The sequence below is a fragment of the Merops nubicus genome, unplaced genomic scaffold (assembly GCF_000691845.1).
Source record: "Merops nubicus isolate BGI_N331 unplaced genomic scaffold, ASM69184v1 scaffold21704, whole genome shotgun sequence".
In the NCBI taxonomy this organism is placed as follows: domain Eukaryota; kingdom Metazoa; phylum Chordata; class Aves; order Coraciiformes; family Meropidae; genus Merops; species Merops nubicus.
The window spans coordinates 62,353-73,478 of NW_008606497.1; the positions used below are offsets into that span (position 1 = coordinate 62,353).

General features: G+C 41.8%; 1 protein-coding gene across 1 annotated transcript in view; it reads right to left on the reverse strand.

The window, feature by feature from the left end:
• Positions 1-274: 274 nt before the first annotated feature.
• Positions 275-11,126, reverse strand: part of LONRF2 (LON peptidase N-terminal domain and ring finger 2) — a gene marked incomplete at its 5' end in the record, with an annotated part of 15,296 nt that continues 4,444 nt past the window's right edge. Inside the window, 8 exons of the mRNA XM_008939676.1 lie at positions 275-906; positions 1,238-1,387; positions 3,358-3,520; positions 6,529-6,687; positions 7,525-7,646; positions 8,145-8,259; positions 8,630-8,726; positions 10,724-10,949. Of these exons, the coding sequence (XP_008937924.1) occupies positions 748-906; positions 1,238-1,387; positions 3,358-3,520; positions 6,529-6,687; positions 7,525-7,646; positions 8,145-8,259; positions 8,630-8,726; positions 10,724-10,949 (1,191 nt within the window). The remainder of the gene's footprint in view (positions 907-1,237; positions 1,388-3,357; positions 3,521-6,528; positions 6,688-7,524; positions 7,647-8,144; positions 8,260-8,629; positions 8,727-10,723; positions 10,950-11,126) is intronic.

Here is an 11,126-nt window from a genome sequence, read left to right on the forward strand (position 1 = left end):
CACCTTTCCAAACACTTTGTGTGTAGTCAATCCACTACACACATAAATCACAACACGAGGGATTACCGAAGGCTACTAAATAGTGTACTTATTCAGTAGCTATTATTCTTTCAGATAAACATCCTCAGATGCCTTGACCACAAACGGCTTTTTTTTTTTCCTCACAGACTATTGAGCTATTTGCTGAAGAGGGAGAGATGTGGGCGTGTGACAGACTGCCTACCAATTCACTAACAGAGCGTACTGTTGGTCATAGTCTTCATGCAAACTTCTGCCAGGCAGCGTAACTCCTCTGCTGTTCATTACTTTCAAGAAAGTCTAGGAAACACCTCTTCAATCCACTATCCAGTTTCCTTTTCCTACCAAGTGGAAATCCAAATCACATGCAGGCCAGTGGTGCTACTCTAGTACTTAACTCTCTTGCAGGCCATAAACATCAGCTCTATTGCAGTACTCTGAAGCAATTATCCACATCTATCAGCTACGCTCTAACTGCAGCACAACTTTGTAGAGGCTCAGATTCCACCAGGACAACAGGAAAGAGTGCAAGGTTTGGTGAATACCCAGGATAACAAACCGATGCAATCGATGGATGCTGGACACAGTCAGAAAGGGCTGTTCCTTTTTGAAGGAATCTTTAAACAAAAATCCCCAAGCCCAACAAAAAACAACCCCTCCCCCTTCGCCCTCCCCCCGAACAACCTGTCGTGAGATGTTTTGGGTGCCCACTCACAACTGAAGTCCATGTTATCTGGGTCTTTTGCGAGTCACAAAGATCAATACGCGCCTGATGGCGATCAGACGATCTTTAAGGGAGGTCATAGCCAATATAGCCAGCTGGGCTCTGTTCTCCAGAGGCAACACTGCCAAGAGCCACCAGTACCAGGCAGGACCACTGGGGTTGCTCTGCAAAAGGATGGAAAGACATGCAGTCATGTATTCACTAGCACTGCCCCTTGAAGAACACCACCTTCCTTCCAACCTTCTATTTGCTAAGAAAGTCACCGCTAAGCAGTTCAAGCAACAAATAGATACTTAATTTCAGGTGCTCTCCCTGTTTACATGCAGCCAGCAATTTAACACTGAAACACCGTTTCCACAGTTCACGCCAATAGACCAAAATTGGGTAAATAAAGAGTGCAGAACGTACAAAACCACAGCGAAAACCTATCAGAAAATAGCTTTGTGTAAAAATTCTCTATAGAATAAGGCTGTGTAAGGAGGAAGGTTTTATTACCTGTGGCTCTGGTTCTTTTCCTGGCATGGACCCAAAATGATTGAGAATTTGCACTTTCATATTGTCTTTTAGAGAAGTAAACCAGGCAACGGCTTGATCATACACGGAGTCGTGAAGGCGGACAAGTTCTTCATATTCCGGTCCTTCAACCTGATTGATAAAAGATGGAACAAACCAGGTTTGATACCATGGAGTCCACACGCTTCCCCAGAAGCAAGCGAAGCAAAATAATAGTGACTACAGATGTTCAAGTGTCCTTATCTAAGCAAATTGTACCCAAGTTTCAGATTTCAAACCTGTGATGCTGGAGTCTTTTTACCCTCCCCTAGGTGTTCTGAAGTGACATTTCTTGGAGCAGTTACTGCTTCATTAACATCCATTCCTAACTCTGCACAACAAAAAAATCTGCTCTGTAATCCTGGGACATACTAATCATCTGAAACCCAAAACCTTGTGTCCCTGTCACAGAAGGACCTCTGAACATTGGTGTATCATCTAGCAAAACAAAGGAAACGGCACTGCCACCGAGCACAGAGACAGGGGGGTGGGTCTATGGCATTTAGAGAACAGCAGAAGTGCTAAGGCCATGGTAGGACAGCCAAGGAAGAGGGCAGACACCTGAGCAGGCAGGAAGCAGGGAAAGTGGATGCTTTATAAATACCAGGTATGGCCATAAAAAAATACCCTTGCTGAGGCAAAGAGTGTTTTAGCTGCACAGACCTAACTACTAGCTATTAGGGAAAAGAAAAAAAAGCATAAGCAAAAACCACTACAAATCAGTGATTTCTTTTGTTTGTTTGTTTAGTGTTGTTGGGTTTTGGTTTGTTTGGTTTCTTCCCCTGTAATCTGTATGCACCAATAGTGTGATTCACCTGTGCTACTCAGATGCACATCTGAGGTAGCTGCTCTGGATGCCCTTCACAGCTGAGGAGAAACAGCTCTAGAGGGCAATTCATCTCACCTTGAGCTATAGGTGTCCAAGACAGAGCAGACAGAACAGGCACATTTGGGCTGATTTCTCACCATCAGACGTAACATGTATGTAGGGTGCTGAACACAGATATCAGCCTCTCAAGCGAGACAAGGTAAATCGCACTCTCATTATAAAGAGGTGGGTCTCTGACACCAGCTTACAAACGATGCTTGGATATCTGTGTTCCACCACCCTTCACTGGGGATTTAAACATGGCAGAGCCCTCGCTCTGAGCAGACTACCTACACCAACCTTCCACAGGGGTAGGCACCGCCCCACTATCTGCCCTTCCTGCCCTGGTGAACAACTGCATCGTCCTGCCCAGGTGAGAGAAGTCCTACCAAGACTTTCCAGACTTGCACTTCAACTATGAGAGTGCACTGAAGATCTACATGACCAGACTGGGCTTCATCAACTGGCATGAGATTACCACTAAACTCAATGTAAGAGGAATCGAGGATTTACACACATGCTCTGAAGATGATCCTGGAAGTCATCATTAAGCATGGCCAAAAATCGACCCTTTGGCCAACACCCATCACAAGCATATCAACTGATGCAGGCCTTGTAAGAGGACTTGTTTTTAAAAACTCCTCCCCTCACTGCAGTTCTCTCCTCTCAGCCAGCTCTGATGGATGCTTGCACAGGCATGGTTAACTACAGGTCACTAAGATCTCATTTTAAGAGTGGACTCCCACACTTGTTTGAGGACCTGTTCTGTGTATGAGAGCTTGGTGGTCACATGAAATCTGCCAACTGTCTGTTCAGTGCAAGAAGAGAATAGTCAGCTCTCTAACAGCAGGGGCATGTGGTCTTAGAAGGGTTTCAAGTCCATACCAGTTTTAAAACCTTAGTCTGGACAACGTACATCTACACAACATGACAGACCTCAGCACCTACGTCTCAGAAGCTACTTTGAGATCCATGAAGCAGTGCAACACCTCAAGCAGAGATAATTATAAGGATAGAAAGGAAGAAAGGGAAGGAAGAGACAAAGTTTGTTCCATTGTTTTCAAAATAGAGCTTTAGTATTTATAATGATACTGATTTTAAAATAATGCATAGCTAGCTTGAAATGCAACAAGGAAAGGCTACTTAAGTGAATCCAGCAATACATGGGTATGAATAACTTTGCACCATAGATCACCTTTTTATCTTCAAGATACTCGATGTTTGCTGTGTTATATCCATCTCGCTGGCCATGGCTTAAGACCCTAAAACGACGGACACCAACTGTATCAACAACTGAGCGCCCATCAGGAAAAAACTTTACGTCCCTGATCTCTAATATACAGCCATGATCTGCAAATCTGAAATGACAGAAGGGCATAAAAGTGGAAGTCATCAACAAGTGTTATACACATCAGGACAAATACTGGGCCTAATTCACCACCTCTTATTTGAAAGAGGATCCTGCTTTGGTGACAATACATTTCTGCTTATTCACGTAAGCCACACAACCCCCACCCTTTCTGCCTTCCCTCAGAGGTCCAGGGCAGCAGCATTTTCAGAGTGTACTTGCAGGATGGGAGGGTTGGGAAGGGACAGGAAACTAAATGGAGCATGTTTCATGCTGGGAGTTGCCAGCTGCTGATGGCAAATTCACCTGGTTTGCAAAGAAAACAAGATGGGTAAAGATGCCATGAGGAAGTCCCGAAACTGAAGAACAAACGCAGGGCTGGAGGGGCTAGTCCCATACTCCTGGGGTGGAAGCAGAGGATTACATGCTTTAGAAGGAAAAGGCTTCTATATAGCAAAATTTTTCTTGCACTTGTTTCCGTTAAGTTAAAAACAAAACAAGAAAACCCCCAAAACCCCAAACACCGTCTTTACAAAAGCACATTTGTATCTGTTATATTTAAAGTAGGCACAGCTTTTAATCATGCCCTGGAAACAAGCATGCAACAAGTTTTTACTTTAAATTACCAGGCTTATTTACTCTACATTTGTGCTGTAGTGAGTTCACTAGAGAGGCTCACTGCACAATGACTCTTCATCCTGACATGTTGATGTGCCAGCCTTTGCAGCTCTGCACCTCAGCCTGCTGCTAAGCAGAAGAATGCACTGTGTCTCATCTCATCTCAAAACACCAAACCCCTGCAGGGGCTGATAAATGTTTCATCTGGGAGCACTTGTTTTACCAGGGCTTGGCCATTTCTTACATTGGTGTGATGAAGAAACAGCAACACTGTGGGGAAACAACTCCTGTGTCTACTCTATCAGAAATCATGTGTTTGGGAGGGGAAGAAAGAGCTCACCACTGTGAACAACTGTTCTCTCCTGGCCATTGTACAGAACAAACTGAGGAAGAGCAAGAAGAGTACAGCTGCACACAGCTAAACCCTGGTGCTCTACCAGTAGGATTACAAGAAGTGAGTTTATTATATAGTGTTCAATCTAATATTGTTATAAACAGCTACATAATTATTTTAAATTAATTTAGTGATATTAATACTGAATTTAGAAATTGATCTAGAAATGATTATTTGGGGTTTTTTTTTCGGTCATTCTTTGAGAAGTTGCTTTTGGACAGAAAGTAACCTTACTCAAAGAGAGACAAGAAAGTACTTAGAGATGAGTATAAAATGTACTGACACATTAAAATTTTATACTCTTCTCCCAGTTTTAACTTAAAATAGAGAAACAAAACAGAGGAAGATAATGAATTAACATGTCTTGTCACTGTTTTTCAAGGGAGGCATGTATCCAGGTCTTAGGAGATGAGGCAAAACAAGTTTCCCCACTTTTTGTATTCTCAGCTTATTTCATAATTTGAATAAGCCAAAGAACTTCCTGACTTATGTAAGAAGCTACAACAGCCTGCCAGGTGTCTACAGATGAAGGCTTCCTGTGTTTCAGTGTTTGACTTAAGTTACCATGCTTAAAAAGTTTAATTATTTTAGTAACTGAAAACAGGATATAAAAACCTAACCTTTCTGGTTGCATTTTAAAATATGTTTTATGACACTACCCAATAAACGAATTCTTGTGGTTTGGGAGCTGTAACCCCTTGGACCTCTGTATTAGACCTGACTTCAAGTAAGCCTGGCTCTTCCACCAGCCTTCATATATGTAAGGGGAGTTATCACTGAAGTCCTAGGATCATTCTGTCCACTTCTACAAGCATTTGCTTCCAAGCAACTGGTAACTGGCCTGGAAGGGACCACGGAGCATCAGCTGCTACTGTTGGAGCCTGATCTCCACTGAGTGCAGCACTGACAGCATGCCAAGTGGCACGAAGCACAGTCAGAGCTGAATGGAAGGTGTAGCACCTCCTGTATTCTTACTGCAATCTTACCATCTAGTCTGGTGGAGAAAAGCAAAACCAAACCCCCTGAACTGGACAAGAAAAGGCTGCCAAACCCTGGTATGATTGTCCTCCTCTCAGCTCCCGTGATGATCACTTAGAAAACCACTGCTCCTGAGGATGCCTGCCTAATGTGTTCTTAAAAATTCCAATACTTGTCATCCATGCTACAGTCTGCATCATGCTAACTTATCTCCTGAAGTCAGCAACTACCTATTACACCTCATAAGAGAGGCAGACCTCTCTGAAGACCACCTCAAGTTTTCCCCACAAGCATCTTCTTATGCTCTTCACCCAAAACCCTATTATCTATAAAGGACTTAAAAACCTGAAGGGTTTCATAGAGTACTCTGGGTTGGAAAGGACCTTTAACAGTCATCTAGTCAGTCTCCACACAGGAAGCTGGAAATACACCAGTGTCAGAATTCACAAGAATTAATTAAAGCTAAGATTATCTAGAAAGACAATATAACCCACTCACTGCAGGCAGTTTAGACATTGCAACACAGCAAGAAAGACAAACATCAAAATTCAACATTCAGCAGCAAAACAGACTTCCAGCCAAGGGTATACTTTGTCTCATTCAAATGGCACCACCTATTTAGGAAATCTATGGAAGGGTCTGGATTTTCTTTCTATATTATTTTGGGGTTTTTACAACTGAGCAGACAGAGGAGCAATCTTATCCAGTCTGTCAGCTTCCACTAGAATAAAGAGGCCAGAAAGCTTTCCAACCACACAGACAATTAAGTGCTATTTCTGAAGTCTGTAGTGGCAGGATTGAGTTGTACTCTTGCTATCCATCCAACAGGGGAGCAATAAAAATTAAATCTTTGTGTCAAAAGGAATATTTAAGATACAGAACTAAAAAGCCAGCAACTTTATTATTGGTTCATAGAGGACTGGAAGGAACGGCAGTGGTTTGGGGAGACAAGTATACTGTGCTGTAGAACTCCACTGGCATCCCAAGAGCCTCTGCAGCCACAGGACATTCTCATCTCATCTCCTTACCCTTTTAACTCGTCAGCTAAGCACATGCCAAACTGCTTGGTGCCGGTCTCCATGCACCTTCTGATCATGAGACGATAGCGAGGTTCAAAGACATGGAGTGGGCAAGGGATGGTAGGGAAGGCCATGGTGCATACGAAGATGGGAACATCTTTATTCAAACTGTAAAATAATTGTTTAAAAAGAAAAAAAAAAGTGTTCAACTTTTTCTTCTGGGTACAGCTATATTCAGCATAAAACCTTAATACAACAGTGATTCCAGCAGTTTCCTTAGACTCACTCTTCATAAATATGTACCTGGTCGAGGTTCGTCATTTTTACAAGACAAACACATTTCAGGACTCCTGTTAATGCATGAAGGAAACAATCCCTCTAATCTACTTTCATAGAGGAAAAGTCAGGAAGTAATAACCAGTCTCCCAAACGTGTATACCCATACATCTAGCTTATATACACAGCAAGATTTTGGTGATAACTTTTCACAGTAATATAATACCTAAGAACGAGCCATGTTCAAAGCAAGATGGTAGCAGAATTCCACAATCACTAAGGCCCTGTAATTTTGAAGCAGCCCACTAATCCACTTAGTTTTTTCATGATTAATTGCATGTTTTTTCTTTTTCACTTGAGCTGTAGTGCAAGATCCACAAGTCACTGACAAATCTGTATCCTTGAACTTCTCCTGACCTTAACTACATCCCATTTATAATTTGAATTATATGCCCAAAAAAAAAAAAAAAATTATAACTTTTAAAGCTATTATATTGTTTCAGATGAAAAAGCTATTATCTTCAAGAATATTGCTGTGCCTCTCTATCATCCAAGCATATTGTTACTTGTTTATCTGCAACAAACATGTCAAAATATAAAACATCTGGCAAGTTAATTTACAATTTCATTCATTCTGTGCATTTTTATAAGGACTTAAAGCTTCTTCAGTAATTTACACTGAAAAATACATTTTTTATAACAGCTGTCAGTAGAAAACAGAAAGCCTACTTTGACAATTCCTTCATTTCTTCCTCATAAACCTTCTTCCTTTCAGATAATTCCTCTGGCAAGTAACGGACTATCAGTTCTTCTGTAAGGACGGTCTTCTTGTAAGTTCTGCTTGCCAAAAACTGCAAGGAAGAGTCAACTCTTAAGTCTGATAACAAGAAGGCAACCTCTGGGCAACCTGTTCCAGTCTCTCACCACTCTCATAGGAAAAAAATTCTTACAGTTAGTCAAAATCTATCTTCTTTGAATTTATAAGGATTACCTGTCAGCAACAGTCCCTGCTAAAAAGATTGTCCCCATCTTTCCTACAGGCCCTCTGTAAGTATGGAAAGGCTGAAATAAGGTCTTCCTGGAGCCTTCTCTTCTCCAGGCTGAACAACCCCAACACTCGCAGACCCATTCCAGCAGGGCCATGTCTTTCCTGTGCTGAGGACTCCAGAGCAGGACACAGGACTCCAGGTGGGATCTCACCAGAGTAGGGGTAGCATCACCTCCCTCAACCTGCTGGCCATGCTGCTTTTGAGGCAGCTTGCAAATAGAGCACAGAAAATCCCCACACAGAGGCTTCAAAAGAACACAGCTTTGTGTGTTTTTGTTAAATGGGGCAAGGGCACACTTACTTCTGACAGCTTTTCTTTGCAGAGTGGGCAATGTGGATTATGGTCAAGGCAACGCTCAAGGCATTTGAGGCAAAAGGTGTGTCCACAGGGAGTGGTAACAGGTTCATAGAACAACCTGAAATGAAAACATGGAAGAGAAGAGCTAAGCTGCCAACACAAACAACGCAGATTCCCACACTGTGGGAAGGAGTGACTAGATGCAGCCATCTCTTCCTTTCCTGCTCTTGTATAAAGCACATGTGACTGGTTTATCTAAGTATACAGAAAAGGTTTTCATTTCTCAAAGTGGCAGACAATGGAGAAAACCATGCACAATGGAGAAAACCCCACCTGTAAAGAGTCACCAGATGCAAGGTTCAGCAAATAGGAACAGAGCAACGATTTAGACATTCTCTGGCAGGTTTTGCTTCTGACACCATGAAAACTTTTTTTTTCAGAAGCTAGAAAGGACTTCTGATCTTAATCTCAGGTCAATGCAGTCATACCTCATGCAGAGGGAACACTCAAAGTCCGATGCATCCACCAGAGTTGTTGGTATTTCACTTGAAGTGACAGCAGTGTTTTCAGGTAAAACATCTGCATCTAAGTAGTTAAGAAGATGATTACAGTAAATATTTGATTATTACTGCAAATTCAGATGCTGTTTAAGTTGTTTTCCCATAAAGAACCTAATTTATCTCTTCTTGGTTTTTACAATTTTGGTCCAAACAAATATCTTTTCCATCTCAGTTTTAGGCTTTCTGGCAGGAAATGTTTTGGAAAGCAGAGGATGATGTCTATGGCCAGAGAAAGCACTTTAGAGCTGAATGCCCATGATTTGCTTCTCCGAAAATGGTTATTGGGGGTTTTTTTAAGTCTGTTTTTTTAATACTCTGCTATTGCTTTCCCACCACCATCACCACTCCCACATTAGCCAGGCCAGATGTTTTATAAAGTACATTAAGTCCAGAATTTAATTTGTTTACACACAGTCAAACTATTTCATCAGTGTTTATTATAGATTTCTCAGCGGGGGTAATTCTTCTTTCCGAAAAGCTTACATTCTTCTAGACTAGGCTGCTGTGCAAATCCCAAGTTTCAGACAGCTTACAGTTTAAGGACTACTGGAGTCGCATTAGCTAATACTGATTTCACTAGCTCAGCACTCTGCCAACACAGAGGCAGAACACTCTGCTTAAAATTCTGCCCATCCTGGGTTTTGGGAGGTGGTATATATCCCTGTAGTTAACACACTTAAAAGGTATGGGCTTCAAACTTCACAACAGTATTGAAGCTCAAGAGCCATCAGCTGGAGCTTCTGATGATATTTATACAAACAGATTCTGCAGCTTCTACCACCCACATCTTTGTCGCTCAGTGATGAGCTGTAACAGAGCCACGAATGCTGCCTCCATGTCCTTTTTATTAACCAAACCCTTGGCAGTTTAAAAACGTTTGGAAAACAAGCTGGCTTTTTATGTGAAGTTAAAACACTAGGATGTTTTGTTAAAGGATAACTTGTGCTCAGCATCTGGTTTATCTCGAGCACAGACGGGACAGGGGAGAGAGCACTGGTGTTGTGTGGCCTACAAAGAAAATCAGCATTATCTTTAACCTACATCTCACATGTTAGCATTTGGTAATGGCAAGAAGCTAACTGTGTTAATTCTGCAAATAGTAACATGGCACAGGGTTCTAGCACAGGCCAGAAATTAATGGTTATGGGGAAAACGTGATCGCTGGCCTTCGCTGTGAAGATAGCGGCGGGTCAGATTTCACAATCTGTTTACTGAGCCTGCAGTTCACAGGCAGACACAGGGTTTGTCACTTCACAGCAACGTGATCAGAGCTGGCCACAGTCATGGTCTCTAGAGGTGGCAGACAGCAGCGCTTGAAGACTTGTAATATGTCAAGGCAGCAGTCAGATTTTTCATGGAGGTATGGGCTGCTTTTTTTTTTCCATGAAGGGAAAAAAGGCACACTAGTAGAGCAGCATTTTCAAAGTCCCTTTTCACCAATTATTTTACTACTCGGTGCAATATATTGCCTTCAGCATTTTTATGCCAGAGTACTAAAACCACTTTGGAGGTCTTTGTTAGAAGTCTGAGAAGCACACCGATTGTAAGCACAGCTATCAAGTGACAGAAAACTGAGGGGGCTTGTTACCCTTCAAAAGGCTTCTTTGTTTGCTTGGAAAATTTCATGTAAAGTTGCACATGACTGTTTCTGATGCCAGTTAAAGATTAGTTTCCAGGCTTACTACATCTTTCCTTCATATAGAAAGACAATGAAGTTCTGCTATACATCTGAGACCTAGAAAATGGCAACGGCACCAGCAACACAAAGACTAAACTGTTAGTGGATTACACATTGGAAATGGTCTACTTGAGAAAGAAAAATAACAGCATTCATAGAATTGAACTGAAACTGCTCTGGAATAAGGTAAATAGCCTATTACAGCAGAAACAGACACCAGAAACAAAATATCATAGCAAGCCCTGTGGGAAATGTTTCATTGACACCTATAAAAAAGGAGGAGGAGAAAAGTCTATGTTTCAGTATGTGCAAAAGAAATCCCCTTCCTAAGTCCCAACACAAACCTTTTTTAGGAATCTTATTGGGGACATCCAAGCTTTGTAAATCCCTCATATCACTGGACAGCTTTCTTTTTAAGCCAACCCCAGGTAAACTGGAGAGAATAGCTCCCAAAGACTTCTTGTTGTCTTCAAAATAGAGATCCAGAACATGATGGGAAACAGGAGATTCAGTGCTTCTAAATACATCAGATTCTTGGGACGGGGTTTTTGTTAACCTGAACACAGTATCCTAAAAGAAGTAAGAACAATTATATACAGCATGAGATAACTTTGCTTTTTTCTTTTTCCTATTAGTTGTATACATTAGCAATAGATCAATGGCCCTACAGTGAGCTTAGTAATGGAGAAAGGCCCGTACCTAAGAAGACCACTATTAGTTACATGAAATAGGGCCACTTCTTTCCCT